General features: G+C 43.1%; 1 protein-coding gene across 3 annotated transcripts in view; it reads left to right on the top strand.

Annotated features, from left to right (window-relative positions):
- pak4 (p21 protein (Cdc42/Rac)-activated kinase 4) overlaps positions 1–23,195 on the top strand; it is a 51,177-nt gene that overhangs the window by 16,104 nt on the left and 11,878 nt on the right. For 2 of the 3 annotated variants that reach the window (XM_083772981.1, XM_083772982.1), the window contains exons 2-5: positions 17,158–17,394; positions 18,346–18,542; positions 20,206–20,413; positions 20,869–21,108. In XM_083772981.1, coding sequence (XP_083629107.1) covers positions 17,194–17,394; positions 18,346–18,542; positions 20,206–20,413; positions 20,869–21,108 — 846 coding nt within the window. In that variant the 5' untranslated portion in view covers positions 17,158–17,193. The remainder of the gene's footprint in view (positions 1–17,157; positions 17,395–18,345; positions 18,543–20,205; positions 20,414–20,868; positions 21,109–23,195) is intronic. The other variant, XM_083772980.1, reaches the window with a different exon arrangement.

The following is a 23,195-nucleotide window of genomic DNA, read 5'->3' as shown; positions in this document are numbered from 1 at the left end:
AGTGGTGGAAGAAAGTACTCGCTTTTCTAGCATCACTTTTCTTAAATGGTATCAAGACAATACTGCAATTAATGTAGAAATACTCTTGTTACAAGTAAAAGTCTGGAATTCAAAATGTACTTGAGTAAAAGTACAAAAGTATTGGTATCAAAATTGTGCAGGTCCCCAAGTTTTCAAATGCATTACATGTGTAATAATCCTTTGAAAATGGCAGATCTACCATCTTGTAAGGGGCTATTTTAGTAAGTAGCTAATAACTAAAGTTTTCAAATAATTGTAGTGGAGTAAAACATACTATAATAATTTGCCTCTGAGATGTAGTGCAGTAGAAGTACTGAAAATGGGAAATACTCCCAGTAAAGTAAATTGCTCTGGATTAAAGAGCGTCTGCTAAATGCCAAAATTGTAAAGTAAAAATATCTCAAAGTTGTACTTTTAAGTACAGTACTTGAGTAAATGCATTGAGTAAAACCATCTCTCCCTACTGTACCCCCCCAGTCTTCCAGGATTCAGCTGTCAGTCAAAAACACAGGAACACAACCGCTCTGCGTGGGAGTGAAATGATTTTTCAATGGGGCGGCCTCTTGTTTGTTGTCAGAGCACTTGTTTGTCCAACTTCTGCTATACAGTAAAGCGTCGTTTCTCACGCCTTTTTTTTACGCCGAGGACCCCCAAATGATTAACGTGTTTGTCCGCAGGTTCGTTGACCGGGAACCCCCCCCCCCCCCCCCAAGGACCCCCGGACCTCACTTTAGTAAAAGTCTGACTCCTTAATGTAAATGAGAGTGTACAAATCAACAAATGTAACAATTTTTTTTATTTACACTGCAAATTTGTTACAAAAGGACAAATGCACTGTACGTGTACTGTACCCGAACCTGTGGCCGAAGACCGGAGGCAGCTGTGAGGCCTGGAGTAGAAACTCCATCGTTCACTCTCGTCTCATGGCCTTATCAGGCTACAGTTCACATGTGTTGGCGATGTGTGTGTGTGTGTGTGTGTGCTGGGACAACAGAAATGATTGTGCTTTGCATACTGCCTTTGTTTTCATGTCCGTGTTAAAAGAAATTGCCCAAAGTTGAATGACCGCTGAAATCAGAAAGAGAGGGCTTTGTGATTTTTTTTTTTCAGTGATTTGTCAAAACGACAAACATGTGTTACACTACAGCTGCTGTGGGTCACACATGGTGAGATCACTGCTGTTCATGTTGCTAACATTCTGTGGACAGTTGGGTTGGTTACTTTGGTGTCATTTTTAAGAAACGATAACAGTTTGTACCTTGAGTTTACAGTGGGTATTTGAGTGGCAAAGTGGCTTAAAATTTAGCTTGTTTAACCACTTAAACTCTACTTTTTCACTCAAAAATAATGATCTACAAGCGCTCATAACGATTTGCCGTGAGCTTGTGTATCTGTTATTTTTCGTGAATGTTACCCCCAGATTAGGCATGTGGTTCAGGTAAAAACTATGCGTGAAAAACATTTGCAAAACTACTATAACTACGTTTGGATATTTTGCTTGATACGTTTTTTTTATTTGTAGGACTGTGCCGTTGTGTGTGTCATGGGAACGCTTAAGAAGTGAAGCAAGTGGGTGTCTAATCTTAACTCCCTCATTTACTGTAATGGCTGACAGATGTAGACCCACTTAGTACAATGTAGACACACACACACACAGTACCAGTGAACAGGCTGATGTAGTTAGTAGTTACATCACAGTAGGTAGATCCAAGGTCACAATAAGTGTGTTTGTACAGCACAGGGAGAAAACTAAAGTGTCTCTCTCTCTCTCTCTACAACTGGCTTCTACCAGTGTGAGAACAGGCTATTAATTATCACCCCTGATTCAGCACTAGCCAGCTAGCTTCCAAGCAACAATGGAAACCAAACCAGAATACTTCTATGCCCTCATTTCATCCTAGATTTTAAACCATCAGTTTGTGGTGTTTAACATCCCAGGGGCCAGCTTGTATTGTTTGTGAATGATGAGCAATGTTGCTGCCAACTTCAGACACAGCTTACATTGAGAGTAATGACTCCACATTTATAAAGACAAAGTAGTAGGTTACTACCAGCCAATGGCTGGTAGATTTTCTGGGTAACTGGTAGCTTGGTTTACTCTCCCAGCCATGTAAAGGTCAGGCCTTTTGTCAAAAGAATTGCTAATAGACCTGCACAGGAGAGCAGAATGAGAAGCACCTGGTATCTAATCTATATGCTGCTTTTTAAAGATTTCATAATTTCCCCATTTCTGCTTTATTTGATAGAGCAGGGGAATGACACGGCCGGCCGTGGGACACACTGAAGAGCGAGTCAAAAGGTCATTACACACTGGCGAATTAGCGACGCGATATATTCGTGCGAATAATTTGCATTTAAAAAAAAACAATTGAAGTCCATGCAAGCTTCCACATCAGTGGCGAATGTGCGACCGTTTTCGCTTTTATTTGTTCGCTCTGGTGTCGTATTTTGCAGAGATTCGCAGGCGAACTGCAACATGCAATATTTCGCATTTTCAGATCGCTTATTCGCATCGCGTCGCTAATTCGCCAGTGTGTAATGACCTTTACGCTAATTCTGTACGAGTCGCCATGGGGATGTGGGGGGGGAAAAATATATGTAAATTGTTTTGAAAAATACTTCTTTGTACTTTAAAGAAAATCAATAAACATATGTTAAAAAAAAAGTCCTGATTCGGCTATCGGGTCGTAGGGCTGGGAAATTATCTGAAAATATCTCAAACCAATAATCGAGAAGCAAGGTTTTTATCAAGGAATCAACCTAAAAACATTTCTAATAGATATTTTTAAATCAATTGAATTGATTACTTTTGTTAACCACTACCCTGTATTACTTGCTTGCATGTATAAGCTCAGAGCTTGTATATCTGCTATTTTTCCACTAGTTTTTGTTTTGAAATAATCGTTCATTAATCGCAATCCTGGCAAAAGTTTGAAATAATTGTGATATGAATTTTTTGCCTTTTTTGATAGAATACTGGGAGAGAGACAGGGGAAGGCACACAGTAAAGTTTTTTCCTGTAGTTCGGTAAATTGATTATCAGAGTTTTGTTTAAAAATCTAGTACTGCAGAATCCCTCTGCCTTACCAACAGAACCCCATAGGGAAGAGCCTTGATGTACAGTCAAGTACATCCCCCAGCCAATGCCATGATGTATGCATGTACTGTACAAGTACCACCCCCCTGGACATGACAACAGTGTATGTCACAGGGACTTAACCCCAATTGAACCTGTACCAAGCAGGGAGGTATTGGGTCCCATCTTTATACTCTTTGATTTGAACCCCGACCTACAAATCTCGGGGCGGACACTAGTCTAACCTCAAAGCCACTGAGCTTTTTAGACATTGACCCAGTTGTCCCCATTTCGGGAATGTCATAAGGAAAAGAATATTATCATTCTTTTTTGTATTTTAAATTGTGAAAATGGCACATCTGCAAGCTCACAACATGCAGCAATTCGTTGCAAGCTTGTAGATAAACTATCTTTTGCCGTTTGTCATACGACAAAGTATATAGGAGGAGCTTAAGTGGTTAAACACCCCTGCATGACACCATGACCTGTGAACTGCCAGTGTTGGTCAGCTGATTGGGGATCGAGGAAGGATTTAGTCTACATAAGGATCTCTTGGAGTTGAGTCTAATTAGTGTCTAATTAGTCTTCTCTTGCGTGTGTCTGTGATTTTACTTGTGTTGCCTTTCATATTTTGATAAGAGGGTTTACAGAATAGCCAGATAAGTTTAACGTTTAGCAGAATCGCATAACGGTCTGTCTAACACCATAATGAGTGCCTGTCCTCCTTGAAATTAATCTCAAGTCAGATGGGTAGATGAAAGGATTTGCAGTGTTTCGATGTAAAGATGGTTTTCCCCGTTGTTGCCTGTTGGGGGGGGGGGGGGGGGGGGGGGATTCTGCATAACATCAGCATGTCGTCGCTGTTGTCGGTTCAAAACCGTTACTTTTCAGGACATGGAAAAAAGAGCCTTTGTTCCAATTGGATCCAATGTAGTTATTATTTAGTCACAAGCTCTGCTTAACATTTTCATTGGCTATATATTTATAAAATCCACAGACGGATGTAACCACTTTCAATCTGGTGGCTATTTTCACGACTTTTGCGTGATACTGTGACAAAAATGTTTTTTGTACTAGGTTAGTATGTTTTAGAAGTTTGGCATGTTCTTCGAGGTGTTAGGATTAGGCTACTTGTCAAGTGTAACATGGTTGGCCATGGTTGAGCGAATTAAATTGTTGAGCATAGTCTGCCTACATATTCTTGTCATTGATATAGCGCAAGATGCTGTTCAACAAGGCTCTGTTAATTAGCCTAGTATCATTTTGATACTGTCATCTATCGCACCAATAATCCATCTGGTCTGTTTTGTTTTGGCTGTATTCAAGTGTGTTTATGTTGCCCTTTCAACCCTCAAGTGTTACTGATGTCTAGAGGGGAAGAGCGCTATGCAGGCCATGTGTCATTGGTATGTTTCACTGGCACTGTAGAGAGAAAAATCATTAGGGAACGGACGTGGGAAGCATGGGCTTTGTGTTGTGACTGATACTGATGAGGTGTTGTCTTTGTCTGAGTAATGGTTTCCTCTGGCGTTCTTCCAGTCAACACCACACCAGGACTACCACAACGTTTTGACAGAGATTACTGTGGTTTTAAAAGTAGCATTGTTGTGAGCCCAAATATGTGGCTGTATTTGTTAATAAACTTTGTGGTAATAAACACAATGGTGAGTCCAATATGCCTTTAGTTTAGATTACACATTATGCTTAGAATAACATAATGTCAGGGTTTCCTGCACAATGTTGTTGGCATGGCGCTGCGCCATGCTTGAAATAAATCGCGCCATGCCAAGCTTCAAAATAAATAAATATATATATATATATATTTTTTTGAGGGGGATAGTGAATCATAGTGTGTGTGATATGAAATGTCCAGTGCCACCCCAGTGTCTGCCCAGTTTCCGCCAAGTGCCTCCCCAGTGTCTTTTTGATTGATTGATTGAAATATTTATTAACAGTTTGTAGAATTACATTTCAATCACAAACTCAATACAAAGACTGTTAACTGTGAGTGGACGACCCAATTAAGCATTACACTTGTTTACAACAGGGTCCACATTGTTCAATTCATCAAAACATTTAGAGACATACAAATAGACACTTCTATGTAGTTAAAGAACAGAACAGGAATTCATCATATGTGGGTAGCCCAGTGGCTACCCAGTGTCCCCCTGAGTGCCTCCCCAGTGGCTGCAGTTTCTCCCCAGTGTCTTCCCAATGCCTCCCCATGTCTCCCCAGTGTCTTCCCAGTGCCTGCCCAGTGTCCCCCCAGTGCCTCCCCATGCCCCCCCAGTGCCTCCCCAGTGTCTCCAATAGCAATACAAGAGCAATAATACAAATTGATCTTAATTTATTAATCTAAATTAATTAATCAAAGAACCAGAACGCCCAGCACCATGCCAAGGCCTTTTCCTGCAGGAAACACTGAATGTAGGCCTATAGCTTGAAGGGCTAAAAGGAATATTTATTTAGACTGGATTAATTTGGCTGGCGGGATTTACGGTAAACTGGGATAGATCAGGAGGCTATTGTCACAAGGTTACTGTGAGTTACACACCAGGCGAGAGGCTACTTGTCCTAGATGCTTTGCAGCCCATCAGATAAACGTAACAGCAGCAAACAGAGTAGACTCCTTCTGCCCATGCATCCATCCACAACATCACTACTAGTAATTCCCACCAGCTTGTGTCAAAAAAGTCAAACTATCCCTTTAAGTCATCTTGCTCAATTAGTCTTGCTTGACACGCTGAAATATTAATATCGGAATGATAATTGTCACTGCTGCTCGTTCTCTAAGCAGTTTTGTGATTTGTTACACGAAGATGTAGGGATTGTAGGCTATTTGATATCTCAGTGTCAGTGGTTTTAGTTGGAGTATTTCTTTGTTTTGTGCATAGATGTGCAGGTTTTGTTTTGGTTAGTATAAAATGTCATAGTACAACTGTACAATACAAAGAAACATCAAAAGATAATTCTTTCAAACCAAGAAACGCTTCCTGCAACACACTTCAACAATCAGTTGAGTGTTGAGTCCTCCTCATCGCAGACTAAACTATGGTGGTTTTCTGGAAACTCACTGGAAATTGAACACAAGCATTTGAAGCTCCCCAGAGACCTTAGTGTTTTGTGTTGCTTTATGCTAATTAAACGGTGTATCGTATATCCTCCTTGTGGTGACCCACCTTTCCCACTCCGGACCACCCAGTTTAGCTTTTGTTCATTTCCAAATTTTGCACCAAGAAACTTTACCTTGTCATATCAAATGCAGCAGTTATGTATTTTGTGACTACCACACAAAGAAAAGAGAGGGGGAAAAACTGGCAAATATGGAGATAATCCATGTTGGCCTACTTAGTAGGTAGCCCTTGTGTATCATTCTCTAGAATGCATTGACATTAGGAGTGTTGTTTAGCCTGGTCTTTTTTGTTGTTGCTAGAAACAGTCCCTTGTGCTCTAGCTAGTTAGTACCAGTCCTTGCAATAGGCTTATATGAACCCTAATAACATGAAAGACATGCTTTGCAGCACAAGGAAAATAGGAAATGCAAGGGCAAATCACCACTGTGATTACTGTAACACCACTGTGTTACCTGCGACTCACTCATTCTCCTACCAGTTGCCATGCGCGCCCACCCGCCTCCCCGTTCTCGACAGGATGACAGGAGAAAGAAGAAAAGGCCTAACAAAAAATACTTTGGTTTCCGATTGGCTGTCATTTTTGGGCTGGGAATTATATATATAGAGATATATATATATATATATATATAATATAATTGTATTTATTTTTTGTGGGAAGGATGGGTAGCAAGACATTTCTTTTATTTTATTCAGAGGCATGAGTCGAAGGACGCTTCGAGGCTGCCTCCTCGCATCTCAGGGCTAGATACTTAAAAGTCAAACATGGCCAACATGCACCCAGCCTGGGAGCCTAGAGGCTCCAGTGTGGGGGCCAACATGCACCCAGCCTGGGAGCCTAGAGGCTCCAGTGTGGGGGCCAACATGCACCCAGCCTGGGAGCCTAGAGGCTCCAGTGTGGGGGCCAACATGCACCCAGCCTGGGAGCCTAGAGGCTCCAGTGTGGGGGCCAACATGCACCCAGCCTGGGAGCCTAGAGGCTCCAGTGTGGGGGCCAACATGCACCCAGCCTGGGAGCCTAGAGGCTCCAGTGTGGGGGCCAACATGCACCCAGCCTGGGAGCCTAGAGGCTCCAGTGTGGGGGGGGAAGAGTATGTCGGCTGAGATCACCATCCATTTATCCACTCGTCGTGTCTCCCTTCTGCGGACGAAAACAGACCTCCTTAATTATGTCTGCAAATTATTTAGTATTCATTCAATCGAATTATTTGTGGCGGTGCTTTGCACGGGCAGATGACAGACACGGTACACAGGTCCATGCTGTGTTGTGTTGTGCGTCTCCTTGCGATGACGCAATACAAAACATTTGCGCATGTGAGATTTTAGATGATAGAAAACCTTTTTTTTTTTTTTTTCACCAAATGCCAATAAAATCATCTGGGTCGCACATATTTGATAGTCGGTCGGAAACCAAAGTATTATTTTGTTATGCCAAATGAATCCGCACCATGACAGGCAACGCTGAAGCGGCACAACAAGCTAAATAATATATAATATAGATAATAATAATAATAAAATAGATATAGGTCCAGTGCTAGTTGATGTGTTTGTAAAGCGTTATACTATTAGTATTTATTATAGAGTGCCGAAGTCCTGACTCAATCGCTCATCCGCTGGTTTTTTCTCTAGGGAAAATAACATGGGGTCATCTTAAATCGTCTCAAGAATTGTGGTCCAATAATTAGTGTGGTTGCCCCAAAAGGGGCAACCAGACTCTAGTAATTGTAACACTTTATTGTGGGCTCGCCACAGCGAGCACACAATAGATATTGCCAGCCTATATTTATTTATTCTTTATTCCACCCTTTTTTTTGGCACCTAACTACTTCCGCATACTTTATACTAGAAATTTAGTTCAAAGTTCAAACTGTTCAGCTCTTTGCAGTGATGGTTGCTTGTATTTTTATTTTTACAAAGTTTTATACTTTTTATACTTTTTAACTTTTTAACTTTTTTTTACATTCTTTATAGTGAGAGTCGATGGAAGAAAGGTCCCATTTTTCACAGTTAACTTTTTTGAGCTCTTATTACTCCGTCATACTTTCACTTTGAAACTTCATTCAAACTTTATAATGTTCATCTATCTTTGAACTTTCATTGGTGAAAAAGTTGTTTTGAAAAAGTTTATACTTTTTAAAATATTTAACTTTATTTATAGTTTTTTCCTCCCATTGACAATGTATGGGATTGATCTCTAAATCAACCTCACTTTTGCAGCTTCATTACTCTGGCATACTTTGTCGTAGAAACGTGATTTAAACTTTAGAAAGCTCACACGACTCTGGACTTTTCCGTGGTTCAAACCGTATTCGAATACGTTAAACGGTTTTTCCGAAATCGCAGTTCAATCGCAGGCCGTTTCGCCTAATTAGTGCCAACTTAGAGTGCGGGCTTTTTTCACTAGAGTGCGTAGAACAGAAAATCTTTCCTTGAAAATTTACCAAACAAATTGCCGTCCCGGCCAAAATATTCACTTTACACGCATGTCCTTTGGTCATTTTGTAGCCACACATGTCCTCTTTCACACAATGTGACCACCAAAACACAGAGACATACAGAATGTGAACTACGGCCTTTTAAGTGACACAAATACAGTCAATCTGCTCATTGACCTCCATAGTAAAATCCTTACGAGGAAATTATCGCGATGACAATTCTTAACTCGCTCTTATAACCACATTTTCGATCGTACCAACACCACAATCGCACATGGTGTACCTCAATATCTCAGGCCACTCACAGCGAAAAAATTATTTGCATTCGACTTTTACTTTTTGCGATAGAGCAATTTGTTCGGGCATAGTTTCCCCCCATTCAGAACCATTGTAAAATAAGAGATCAAGTTGCGCGCCACTTGTTTGTCTTTTACACTTCCACAGCTGAGACACATAAGGGCTTAATTACAGGGCTGAAATTAAAGTTACAAGATCTCAATGAGTTGCTCTGCGATACCTTGTGGGCTTGTAGGTCTGCTATTTGTGCAATTGGATGGCCTTTACACAGATAGATCAGATAGAGATGAAAAAGTATTTTCAAAAAAGTATTTTCAAAAGAGTATTTTCAAAAAAGTATTTTCAAAAAAGTATTTTCAAAAAAGTATTTTCAAAAAAATTAAAAAAATTAAAAAAATTTAAAAAAATTAAAAAATTAAAAAAAATGAAAAAAATAGAAAAAATTGAAAAAATGGAAAAAAATGAAAAAAATGAAAAAAAATGAAAACTTAAAAATAAAAAACTTTTTTTTCTTTTTTACTTAAAAAGAAAACACTTCAATTTTTTTTTTTACATTTAAAGAAAAACTTTAAAAACACTTCTACAACTTCCACATATTTTATTCTGCTTAAACTATAGTTTTTACACATTTTCATACTTTTTTTTACTTTTACTTCAGCTTTAATGCATTTTCTACTTTTCTTTACAATATGCTACAGTCCCGAAATTTTGATTATGGATTTAGAACACAAATGGTAACACCATTACTCCGGTCCCCGAGTTTCAAACTTGACACGGCAATAACTTTATACAAAGCATTTTACGCGAGCCCACGCAGTTTCTACAGGAACTGCTTTCTAGTTAATTTTATTATTCCACAGTAGTCTTTATTTTGTCGCTTTATACCTCCCACACTGTACGCTGTACCAAACCGTTTGAGCTGGACGGCAGCTAGACGGCCGCCACGTAGCGCCGCGGCGCCGCTCTCCATTGGCCAGCAGCCATCTAGCCTTTCTTCTATATAGCTATGGGTGAAACCTAGCATATGGGCTGGCTGTGTCATGTATGGGCAATGCATGAAAGTGTAGGCAATTTGTTAACCCATTCTGACCTGAGATCAGATTCATACGAGGTTTCCGCCGGACACACACTGGTCTGATGAACCCATTCTGACCTGAGATCAGATTGTAGAAATGTCAGTCGTTCTTCGATTCTTTCAAAAATAGCAGACCTACAAGCTCGTATCGCGCCACTCGGTGGCGCGATATGAGCTTGTAGATCTGCTATTTTTAAATAGCTAAAGCACGACATGATGCCGACACCAATATGGGTGCCTGGTCAGAATGGGTTATGTATGTCTCTATGGCCAAATTCCAATACCCAGAATCTCGGCTACTCGCTCACTCGCACTCCGTCACTCCAGCAAGGTGGTGTTATGGTGGAATTGGTGACCTGCTGAAATATGTGACAACTGTGTAGACAATCGGATAATGTAAATGTGTCCTAATGTCAATTGTTGCAGTTTGTTCATTAGCAGAGTTCAACCTAACTGTATTTAGGCCATGTATTTAAAGACTTCCATGTGTTAGTTACTGTGTTAACAAGATGGTCACACATTTGGCAGGTCACCAATTTCACCGTCATTTGCCATGCTGGAGTGAGCGAGTGTGAGTGAGCGAGTGGCCGAGATATTGGGTATTGGAATTTGGCTTATGGTTTCACCTAGCCTTGTGTTCTTCACTTTTCTGTTCTGCCAGCCAGGGAAAGTTCTGATTGGCTACGCTGGCGCTTTCTGGCCTAAGGGGGAAGGTACTACCGTAGTACGCACCTGTTGTTGCAGCTGTCAATCACTTTGACAATCTGACTGAAGCTCACCTGTTCCACTAACACCCGTCTAATCCAAGCCTTTCATTGACTTACTTCCTTCCTTCCTTCCTTCCTTGCTTGACTTCCTTCCTTCCTTGCTTCTTTTATGATGAATTCCTATTCTGTTCTTTGACTATATAGAAGTGTCTATTTGTACGTCTCTAATTGTTTTGATGAATTGAACATGGTGGACCCTCTTGTAAACAAGTGTAATGCTTAATTGGGTCGTCCACTCACAGTTAACAGTCTTTGTATTGAGTTTGTTCTTGAAATGTACTGTAATTCTGCAAACTGTTAATAAATATTTCAATCAATCAATCAATCAGACTCGGGTGTACAGTGTACACTGCCAGCCAGCTGCTGTTTAACATTGCTTGCTAGTTGCTGTATATATCTTTATTAATCTGCATCTTTTTTGTTTGCTCACTTTTGCCTTCATGTTCATCAAATTGCCTGCAGCAGTCTGTTTCTGCTCCCACATGTCTGCATTGGTGACTGTGTAGATATTCGGCATTCATCGAGACCCGAGTATCAATAAGCTTTTGGCTTATCGAGCCTCTTATCGGGTATAGCAGCAGCAGCTGGAGGGGGGGGGGGGTGGGGGTTGGGGGTAGCGCATCTCCAGTCGTAGGTGTGAACGGGGGACAATTTAAAACAAAGGTGGCTTGCTGTAGTTTGCGACTAACAGAAATTTGCATGCACAAGTGCTGCCAAGTAGGCTATCTTTTGTTGTTTTTCTTTCTCCCCCTCTCTTCGAAGTTAGACTGGACAAATAAGCTCTAAACTGGGTGGGTGTGGCTGGAACGGGTGGAAAAGTTTGGTTACATTTGGTTACAAGTCAAGAGGGGAGCTAAATGCAATAATGTAGCACAGTTGTTAACTTAATTAGTAGGCTACAGGCACGAAAGGGAACATTTCGACAATGCATAGGCATCTGTCAATAATGCATTTTTTTTAAATTTCGAACAATCAGTCATGCACATGTCGCCTAGTGAACTTCATATGAGCTTTGAGTTTGGTGGCTCTGTAATCTGTTTGCCTTGGAGCACCTGTGGCTCCTCTGAGATTCAAACCTGTATCGCTCCACATATCTTGCAGATTGCAAGAAATTTATATTCTCTTGCAGCTGATAGCCGATCTACAAGCTCACACGGTCAGCTATTCTCAGTATAAGTTAGACTTTCTGGATACTCTGAGGAGGAGACGGCACAGTCTGCCTCCATTTTGAAAGCCACAATCCTTGCACACATCCAGACTTCCATATGTGAATTTGAGATTGACATATTTCACAATCCCCACTTGGTGGTGTCTTATTACAAAGCCTATTTATTTACAGCCTGTTTTTAATAAGGGCCAGCAAACAATAACTCAAACTGGCAGCCCATCCATCTCGCTAATATTAAGACTAAGCTAATCATCAGAGAGTGTACAACATTCATTGCATCACTTTGTGTAATGATGATCAGTGAAATTCCCTGCAGCCACATCTGTGAGATTTCCATATTTTTCCACATACCTCAAAGCTGCGCTAGTTATTCGAAGCCTCGAGCTTACTGTGCACTACTGTACCTATTGCTGTCAAAATTAAAACATTGATGATTGAGACCTAGGGATTTGTATGCCCAGTCATTGTTTCCAGTAATTGACCAGGACATCACTAAATCTTTGTGGACCGAAAGGTGGATACAGCAAATTGAATAGGAATAATACATTCAGTGTGTAGCGGGTTAGGTTTGCTACTTCACTGTTGACCACTACAATCAAATCTAGTCCTACGCTTTACCCCCCTCCATTTGAAATAAACATTAGGAGACTGGGACGGTGGGTGTCTGTAGACTAGACAGGATTCAATCCTAGGCTTATGATTGGTTTTGTTTGTGTCAATGCCATGCAAGGGTTTTTACCTGATGGTGTAGTAGCCATTATATTGTTGAGTTGACTGTAGTGTAGACTAGTGTTGCGCGGGTCCGGCAAGTATTAATAATTTGACTCGTCTCAGCCCGCCCTGCACAACCACACCAATTTTCACAACCCGCCCCGTACCGCAACCTGTGCTGACATTAAATACACTGAATCATTAAATTCTGCTTTTATTCAGTCAAAAAGTTGCTTGTTAACAGCTAATAATGTCACTGGCAAGCACGCAAGGTCCAGGGTGTTACACGAAAACCAGTGACCTATCACCGAAGCCTTGCAGTCTGTGGTAGTTGCGTATAATAATTCTACCGTATTCAATGGATCAACACATTTGATGCAACATGCCTACATTCATTTGTCACACTTGTGCGTGTTACCTTTTAGTAAGGCCGACCGTGGACGTATTCACAGTCACACTGTTTTTGGATTTATTGGTGAAAGGAGGAGATCAACGTCATTGCAAAATAGCCGTGGTGAAGCCCAGCTGAGCACCGCACAGCTACACACAACAGTCCGGTATAGGCTGCGGTGCGCACTCTTGGATTTGTTTACCAAACTTCCACGCAGGACAAGTAAAATCTCATTATACATGATTTAACCCGCCTCGCCAATAAAGTTAAAATGTCTTCACTACGCTCTGGCCCCCCCGACGGGATCCCGCGGGTTACAGGTCATCCCGTGCAACACTAGCATAGACCACTGTTGTCTCAGTGTGTTTCTGGGTGGGCTCCTGTTACACTTCAAACAGTCTGACTGTCTGACGTGGGTTTGTAGTGCAGCTCTTGGACTATGGCAACCACATGACTCATGTCCTCTCACTCACACTCTCACGTGGGGCAGCTCGCCGGAACCGGGCCGGCACCCGGCCTGGACGCGCTCCTTTGGCTCTGGAAGTTTCCGGCGGGGACCCCCACACGGAGTTGCACCACTCACTTCACACGGGTGTGATTTATTTAAATTATATATCTTTTTTTGGGACATGTCATGTGGTCTACCAGCACAGCCTTTGTGACCCCTGGTTTTGAATGTAGGTATATGTCTTTATAGGCTACTTGTGTTGTGTATGTATGCAGCAATCAATACTCTTGGGTATTGATAGTGTGTGCGTGATTCATTGTGCCACATAACAATTAGTGTGTGCACTACAGGTGATCGATTATTGTGCTGCCATAAACCAACATGAACATGAGCTCTGATTGGTTGTCATCGGTAGGAAGGAGGACCAGATTACAGTATATTACATCATAAACGTTAGTGGCCAGTTCGGTCTGTTTTCTTGGTCTGTTCAGCTAGTTCTAATAACACACTGGCAGGCCGCTGTTTGACCAAAGGGAGTGTCTCCTTTGATATCCACTGACAAAGCAATGGTGTGTGTGTCCAACCAACAGTAGGTCTTTCTGCTCTGTCTGAACAATAGTAAACATACCACATGGTTCTTGTACTTGACTTGACCAATCTTGTCAGTCAAATATTTTAACTCTGGCTCAATTAAAAGCAAAGCAAGAGACAGTATGAGTATATGAATACCGACTGTAATGTGTAATATGTAACCTTTCCTGCTGAAAACGTTGTGTGGCTTCACATGTTTAAGGATGCCTGGCTGGGACCCTCTAAATCCTGTCTACAAGACGGATGGAGATTGGATTGGAGAACGGCAAAAGGCTTGAATAATATATAAGGAGCTTGTAACTGTGACAAAACAAACCTGCCTCTGTTTACTCAATTTGATCGGCCCCAACACCACGTGGACCTTTCTGAATGGTCTAGAAGAGCCATTTTAAATTGAGTGCAAACTTTGCCCATGCTGGTACAGGACATGAATGCCCGCCCGGTAACCCTTAACCCATTCTGACCGGGCACCCATTTTGGTGTTGGCATCATGTTATGCTTTAGCTATTGAAAAATAGCAGATCTACAAGCTCGTAGCGCGCCACCGAGTGGCGCGCTACGAGCTTGTAGGTCTGCTATTTTTGAAAAATCGAAGAACGACTGACTTTTTTAGAATCTGATCTCAGGTCAGAATGGGTTAAAATGAGTGTGCCCATTGAAACGTGCTCTGGGCTGAGCTTTGTCCCTATGTTCTTGACTACTGTAGCTAGGGGGCTTTACTGAGTTTGTCTGTGGGTCTCCGACCCCACACAGTCATTGTCATTCGCTCACAAAATAGTGATTGGCTGGTATAGCATGCATTCCCACATGCGGCCCCTTTAGACCAAAACATGACATTTTCCCAGGTGGGGAATTGAAACGTATTATTTTATATCTATAATAATCTGTCTGTCTGTCTAAATTGTTAACATAATTATTTGTGATGACACAGGAATACTTTTCCATATTGGTACAGTACAAAGCGTTCATATGAGCAATGGGCCTATTCAGGGAAAGTAAAGTCATGTGTTTTTAGTACATGGACATGGCGATCAGCCTTGTTTTTTTTCTGACCAGCAGCACTTTAGTGTGTGTGTGTGTGTGTGTGTGTGTGTGTGTGTGTGTGTGTCTGTTTCATTCAATAGACATGAAGGCGACAGTGTTTTCTTGACTCCTCAACAGCAGTATTCAATTTCCGAGTCTCACACCATTACTTTATAGCAGCCTTTAAAGGAAAATGTCACCAGACGCATCCAAGCATACACTGATTACACCATTTTGTTGTCGGTCCATTGCTTTTCAGGAGTTGATCCATGGATTGTCCTCCCTCCGGCACTACTTAGAACTGTCTGTGACTGATGTTGAGACCACTGGCTGCCATTAGCAGGCTAAATGTTAGAGAGTGCTTGTCGTATTAGTAATGTGGAGTCTATTGTAGTTGCTGTAAGTCATTGACCTTCAACTAGGCCTAAAGGTCACGGCAGTTTAAATGCCACTAGGATGTTGAATGCTCAGTCAGCGTTGAAAGCTCAGTGGAATAAACGGAGCCAACTGCCTGAGCAGAAAATCTAATTAGACTTTGTTGTCTGCCAAGTTCCAACCAAGTCTGTGGCCACCGGCCAGTTAAGTCAAAATGTCAATATTTCACTATTTCGACCATCCACGATGTCTGCTAGAGCGGTCAAAAACAACAGCTAGAGCCGGGTCTTTCCAATTTGCCTGTTGGTTAACGTTTTTGTGCCTATTTCCCTCCCTGATCATCATTCTGTTAATGTTTGTGCATCTGCTGCTCTGTTGTGCAGAGGCGTGGCTATGCGGGAAAAACAAGTGAGCAATCCCACTTGTCCCTGCTTGTACTGTAGGTCCAAATCCACAGCACATTCTTCATCGGTTTGTTTGAGCCAAATCGAAACTGACTGTTTTGTCATGATGCATATTGTATTGTATTGTGTGGCAGTGTGGTACTACACGTTTGTATCTTTTGCACACTTTTGCCTTATCTTCTCTCAACTCTTTTACCTTGTCCTGTCTTTAATTACCAAACACAGAGCTGTACAAAGTAAGAACGGACACAAATGCAAACATGTGGCAGATATAGGCCTAACATTATGTTAGAAGCTTATGTGCGTTAGTGTTTCTGTCCATAGTATGTTATTTGTGTCCTGTTTGTTTGCTGGGGGATTCCACTTGGTGTCACCTTCCTTCTAAGCTCAGCATTACATACAGACTATGAAGGACATAGTCCAATGCAAACAAAACAATAGAGAACAAAGTGGTTTTTAGATATGAGGCCAGAGTTTATGTGTATTTGTTGCTTGTGCTTCTGCCGTACATGCTAATTGATTTGAGGAAACATGCACTTTGGAAGATTCTACTTCCTTCACTGAACTGTGCTGGGAACTCTCCCTGTATTTCACATCAGTCAAGGAAAGCGTGCAAGGGTAGATGGATTATTTGTTGTCCTAGAGCCAATACTGTTTAGCATTTTTAATCCATACACAGGGGTTGACAGACACTGACACTAAGGGTTGCCCCAGGTAAATTAAACCTTCGGGCAGGTGGAGTTTGCTTTCAGTACCAGGAAACTCGTTTGAGAAACACAACAAGAGTTATCTGTCTAAAAACCTGAACGTGGCCAGAGCGCTCTGTCTTCTGGTCTGTGGAATGTCAAATAAGAGCACTGTTTACCTATAATGTGCTGTTGCTACACAAAATATAAAAATATAGCTGCAAGCAGCGATAAGGCGGGACCAAGAAAGAAGACAATACGCAATAAGAACAATATGCACAAATAAGAATCACAGGCTGAGTTGTCGCTACCCGGAATGTGACCCTGTGCTCCAAAGGCGAGAGCTCTACCAACTGAGCTATGCAGTCACAGTCAGATGACTCATTCTAAACAGTAACATCATCCAGTATTTTCGGTAACAACTGTGTCCTGGTTTTGGGGATGTCTTTATCCATTACTACAGTGTGTTTTCACGTACAACTACAAATATAAAAATGCAATTCATTATTATTATTATTAATTATAATACCTGAACCGCTCCTTCCTCCCTCCCTGCAGGTCTGATGCAGGTCCTCTGCTGCCGTCACCACCACCATGTTCACCAAAAAGAAGAAGTCTCGCATCCAGATCTCGGCGCCATCCAACTTCGAGCACCGCGTTCACACCGACTTTGACGAGCAGGAGCAGAAGTTTGTGGGCTTGCCACGGCAATGGCAATCCCTGATCGAGGACACGGCCAAGCGGCCCAAGCCCTTCATCGATGCCACCGTCATCACCGCCGTCGAGCCACGCAAGGTGTGTGTGTGTGTGTGTGTGTGTGTGTGTGTGTGTGTGTGTGTGTGTGTGTGTGTGTGTGTGTGTGTGTGTGTGTGTGTGTGTGTGTGTGTGTGTGTGTGGGGTTCATGGGGTCATCAGTACGGGTGTAATTCTAAAACATTAGGGATAGGAATTATCAATTAATTAATTGATAAACCTTATCGATCGATTAACTGGTTAGTTAATAAGCAGCATTTTTTTTTTATCTGAAATCTGTTTCCCTCAACATAAAAATCTATATTTTGCTGATATACAGAAAGAATACAAAAGGCATATTATATAACTTAATCAAAAATGTACAGTATTTTACCATTTGAGATACAGGGCCAGGCAATGGCATATTCTATGAGGAATAAAATTAAACAAAAACGGCACTGTCTTGTTTGTCACATCACCTGCAAAAGCACAGATGATTGTGTGCCTACCAAGGTGAGGGGACCTTTTTTTTTTTTTTAATCGGCCCACATCTGCGTTCCTCGGCCACGTGCACATGTGGCAGCATTACATTCACAGAAAACCGCCCAATGATAGAAACGCAGAATTTTGGATTAATTGTTAACCGTTTAATTGAAGAATTTCTAGTAAGGATTGAATAGGACCATCTTTGCTTAACCCATTCTGACCGGGCACCCATTTTGGTGTCGGCATCATGTTATGCTTTAGCTATTTAAAAATAGCAGATCTACAAGCTCATATCGCGCCACCGAGTGGCGCGATACGAGCTTGTAGGTCTGCTATTTTTGATGGCGTAATTTATTTCTGAATCATCTATAGAGCAAAGATAGAAATTGTGGAATCAACATTGACTGGACCGTTTGTGAGCCAGTCCCAAAGCTTTGGCAGCTTTTGGCTTGTGGTTGCTTTTAACTGACCCATGTGCTTGTATCTGTGTGTGTGTGTGTGTGTGTGTGTGTGTGTGTGTGTCTCCAGACCATTGTGCGTGGCAGTAAGCTGGGAGTGGACGGCTCTCTGACATGGCTGCTGGACGAGTTCGACACCATGTCTGTGACTCGCTCCAACTCACTCAGACGAGGCAGCCCCCCCGTCCTGCCCCGACGAGACTCTGGCTCCTCTGGAGGACAAGAGAATGGAGATCCTCACCACAGACCCCACCCGCACACCGACAGGTAGGCCACCATCCTCACCACAGACCCCACCCACACACCGACAGGTAGGCCACCATCCTCACCACAGACCCCACCCACACACCGACAGGTAGGCCACCATCCTCACCACAGACCCCACCCACACACCGACAGGTAGGCCACCATCCTCACCACAGACCCCACCCACACACCGACAGGTAGGCCACCATCCTCACCACAGACCCCACCCACACACCGACAGGTAGGCCACCATCCTCACCACAGACCCCACCCACACACCGACAGGTAGGCCACCATCCTCACCACAGACCCCACCCACACACCGACAGGTAGGCCACCATCCTCACCACAGACCCCACCCACACACCGACAGGTAGGCCACCAGGACACGACCTATAGAAACACAGAGGCACAAGAGAATGGAGATCCTCACCACAGACCCCACCCACACACCGACAGGTAGGCCACCAGGACACAACCTATAGAAACACAGAGGCACAAGAGAATGGAGATCCTCACCACAGACCCCACCCACACACCGACAGGTAGGCCACCAGGACACAACCTATAGAAACACAGAGGCACAAGAGAATGGAGATCCTCACCACAGACCCCACCCACACACCGACAGGTAGGCCACCAGGACACAACCTATAGAAACACAGAGGCACAAGAGAATGGAGATCCTAACCACAGACCCCACCCACACACCGACAGGTAGGCCACCAGGTCACAACCTATAGAAACACAGAGGCATGGGACCCCACCCACACACCGACAGGTAGGCCACCAGGACACAACCTATAGAAACACAGAGGCATGGGACCCCACCCACACACCGACAGGTAGGCCACCAGGACACAACCTATAGAAACACAGAGGCATGGGACCCCACCCACACACCGACAGGTAGGCCACCATCCTCACCACAGACCCCACCCACACACCGACAGGTAGGCCACCAGGACACAACCTATAGAAACACAGAGGCATGGGACTCTCACCACAGACCCCACCCACACACCGACAGGTAGGCCACCAGGACACGACCTATAGAAACACAGAGGCATGGGACTATAGTAAGTTATAGGACTATAGTTGTTTGTTCTCTCAATATGAAAACTATATCCTGTACTGTATGCTGTCAATCGCATAGAGATTCACTGAAGGAACTAACACTATCCTGTTAACTATAATGTGTTGGATCACAAATTGCCAGCGTGTATCTATATTTTACTATTGCAAAATATAACAAACAAAACTTCATTAGCTGTATAGCTGCTGTCATTGATAAAACACAACTCTACACTAGTATGCCAGATGGATAAATGGTAAATGGTGCATTTATATAGCGCCTTTATCCAAGGCGCTTTACAGCGATTGTGCATTACATTCACCCATTCACACACACATTCATACACCGATGGCAGCGGAAACCATGCAAGGCACCAACCAGCACATCAGGAGCAATTAGGGGTTCAGTGTCTTGCTCAAGGACACTTCGACAGTAACTCTGGGGGAGCCCGGGTTCGAACTGGCAACCTTACGGTTACCATCCAGGCACTCTAACCCTGAGCCACCGCCGCCCCTACAATATAATACAAATCTAAATAGATACAAATCTAAAGACAAGCCAGAGTCGATACAAGACCCTCACCCTTTTCTTGTCTCTGTTGTCCCTCAGAGATCGACCCAGACCGGATCACGGAGGGGACCGCGGGGACCCCCGCCAAGGACCGCGCGCAGTTCGGCCACCTCAGAGAGATGACCCCGTCCCGGGTCGGCCCCAGCAGCAGCCCCGCGGCCAGGAGCCCAGATCCCACAGGGAGAGGCCCGGGTCTGGACCCCCACCTCCTCCCCATAGAGACAGAGAGCCACGGGAACAACACCAGGTAACCATGGAGTGAGCCTTATGTAATGTTCATCATTGGTCCCTTGGTGAAATGGATGTCACCATTGAGTATCTCTCCCTGAATCTTCAGTCTCCGTTATTTTAACCACATGAACACTTAACGATGCGTCAAATTTGGTTTTCATTTGAAAATGGCAGATCTGCGGCAAAGATATTTGGTGTAGGTGGAAATAAGGAATGGCCCAGTGCAGACCCCTGGGAAACCCCAGTCAATGACATATAGATGAATCCACAGAGGAGTGCCCTGGGCTCTGATGTGTAATTGATCAGTTACACCTGACCAAAGATTAGACCACTTCAGTAATGGCTGTGTTATTGAATTTGCGAATTTGCTATTCCATTTGTTTCCCCCCCACAAATCGTCTTTCCTTTACATCCACCTTGTCTTAACCTTGTCCCCCTCCCTACATCTTTCCCTCATGTCTTCCTCTCCAGGACCCAGTGGTCCGTAGGGAGCAGCAAGGTGACCGGAGGCCCAAGTCCAGCTACACCGGACGGGACGGCAACGGCAGCCCTCAGTCTCCCCGGGACAAGAGGCCGCTGTCTGGGCCCAACATTCGAACCCCCAACCTGCCGGTCACAGAGGGGGTGATGAAAACGGCTCAGCAAACCACCCGGCCGTTTAACACCTACCCCAGGACAGACAGCGAGGGTGGACGCAGCCCCACGGGACAGGTACAGATGAGAGGACAGACTAGACTGCGTTGATTTAAATAATAATAGATTCATGGCAGTCTGACTGTTGACGGTTTGAGGCATTAACCCATTCTGACCTGAGATCAGATTCATACGAGGTTTCCGCCGGACACACACTGGTCTGATGAACCCATTCTGACCTGAGATCAGATTCTAGAAATGTCAGTCGCTCTTCGATTTTTCAAAAATAGCAGACCTACAAGCTCGTATCGCGCCACTCGGTGGCGCGATATGAGCTTGTAGATCTGCTATTTTTAAATAGCTAAAGCATAACATGATGCTGACACCAAAATGGGTGCCCGGTCAGAATGGGTTTAACAAAATGTTCATCTCACCCCCACTTCGTTTAGCTCACATAAATCAATCCAAATTAGTCTAAGCATATATACACAGCTTGCTGCTGAAATGAAGAAAATATATTTAGTTTATAAACTTTCATGACTAGAAATGACAAATAATGACAACTTCCTTTGAACCGCTTTCAGGGGGCATATTTTCAGACTGTATAGCTTCTTAAGATTGTGGAATAGTTGGCTGGCTTGAGAAACGGGATCCATAGTAACCATTTGATATAAAACTGCTACTTCATAGTGATACAGTGGCCTGACAAGCAGCACTTTCTAGGTATAAAGACAAAAATCCATCCAGGTCATTTCAAGACTCAACAAGACACGAAAGACAAACACTAAAGGTGGTATTATAGGGAGCCAGACAGGCATATAGACAGCTGTGTTGTACATGTTGGTGTTTCTTTTGGTGGGTGTTTTTCTTTATCATGTGATGGCGTTGAATACTTATACCAAGGTATAACACATTTATGGCTGTGTGCCAAAATGTGCTGCCTGTGACGACTAATTAACCCATTCTGACCTGAGATCAGATTCATACGAGGTTTCCGCCGGACACACACTGGTCTGATGAACCCATTCTGACCTGAGATCAGATTCTAAAAATGTCAGTCACTCTTCGATTTTTCAAAAATAGCAGACCTACAAGCTCGTATCGCGCCACTCGGTGGCGCGATATGAGCTTGTAGATCTGCTATTTTTCAATAGCTAAAGCATAACATGATGCCGACACCAAAATGGGTGCCCGGTCAGAATGGGTTTAACAAAATGTTCATCTCACCCCCACTTCGTTTAGCTCACATAAATCAATCCAAATTAGTCTAAGCATATACACAGCTTGCTGCTGAAATGAAGAAAATATATTTTGTTTATAAACTTCCATGACTAGAAATGACAAATAATGACAACTTCCTTTGAACCGCTTTCAGGGGGCATATTTTCACACTGTATAGCTTTTTAAGATTGTGGAATAGTTGGCTGGCTTGAGAAACGAGATCCATAGTGACGCCATTTGATATAAAACTGCTACTTCATAGTGATACAGTGGCCTGACAAGCAGCACTTTCTAGGTATAAAGACAATAATCCATCCAGGTCATTTCAAGACTCAACAAGACACGAAAGACAAACACTAAAGGTGGTATTATAGGGAGCCAGACAGGCAGATAGATTAGATAGAGTAGATAGATAGAGTGTTCTTTATCATGTGATGGCGTTGAATACTTATACCAAGGTATAACACATTTATGGCTGTGTGCCAAAATGTGCTGCCTGTGACGACTAATTAACCCATTCTGACCGGGCACCCATTTTGGTGTTGGCATCATGTTATGCTTTAGCTATTTAAAAATAGCAGATCTACAAGCTCATATCGCGCCACCGAGTGGCGCGATACGAGCTTGTAGGTCTGCTATTTTTGAAAAATCGAAGAACGACTGACATTTTTTAGAATCTGATCTCAGGTCAGAATGGGTTAAATCAGACCAGTGTGTGTCCAGCGGAAACCTCGTATGAATCTGATCTCAGGTCAGAATGGGTTAAGTGCCTGAAGGGCATTTCCATGAGTGCTGGTAATCCGTCCAGGTATTGCCATACAGGTAATACTGCGTGCCTGTGACAAAGATGTCTCACTCCCACATGCACTCACTCAACACCTTCTATGCATGGTTTGAGGCACTGAACACTGAGCTAGCGGACTGACAACCAGGTGTTCCGTCTG

This window comes from Protomyctophum parallelum (genome assembly GCF_964188405.1).
Source record: "Protomyctophum parallelum genome assembly, chromosome: 9".
In the NCBI taxonomy this organism is placed as follows: domain Eukaryota; kingdom Metazoa; phylum Chordata; class Actinopteri; order Myctophiformes; family Myctophidae; genus Protomyctophum; species Protomyctophum parallelum.
Note: the sequence above shows the minus strand (reverse complement) of the source record. Positions and strands in the feature narration are given on the sequence as shown.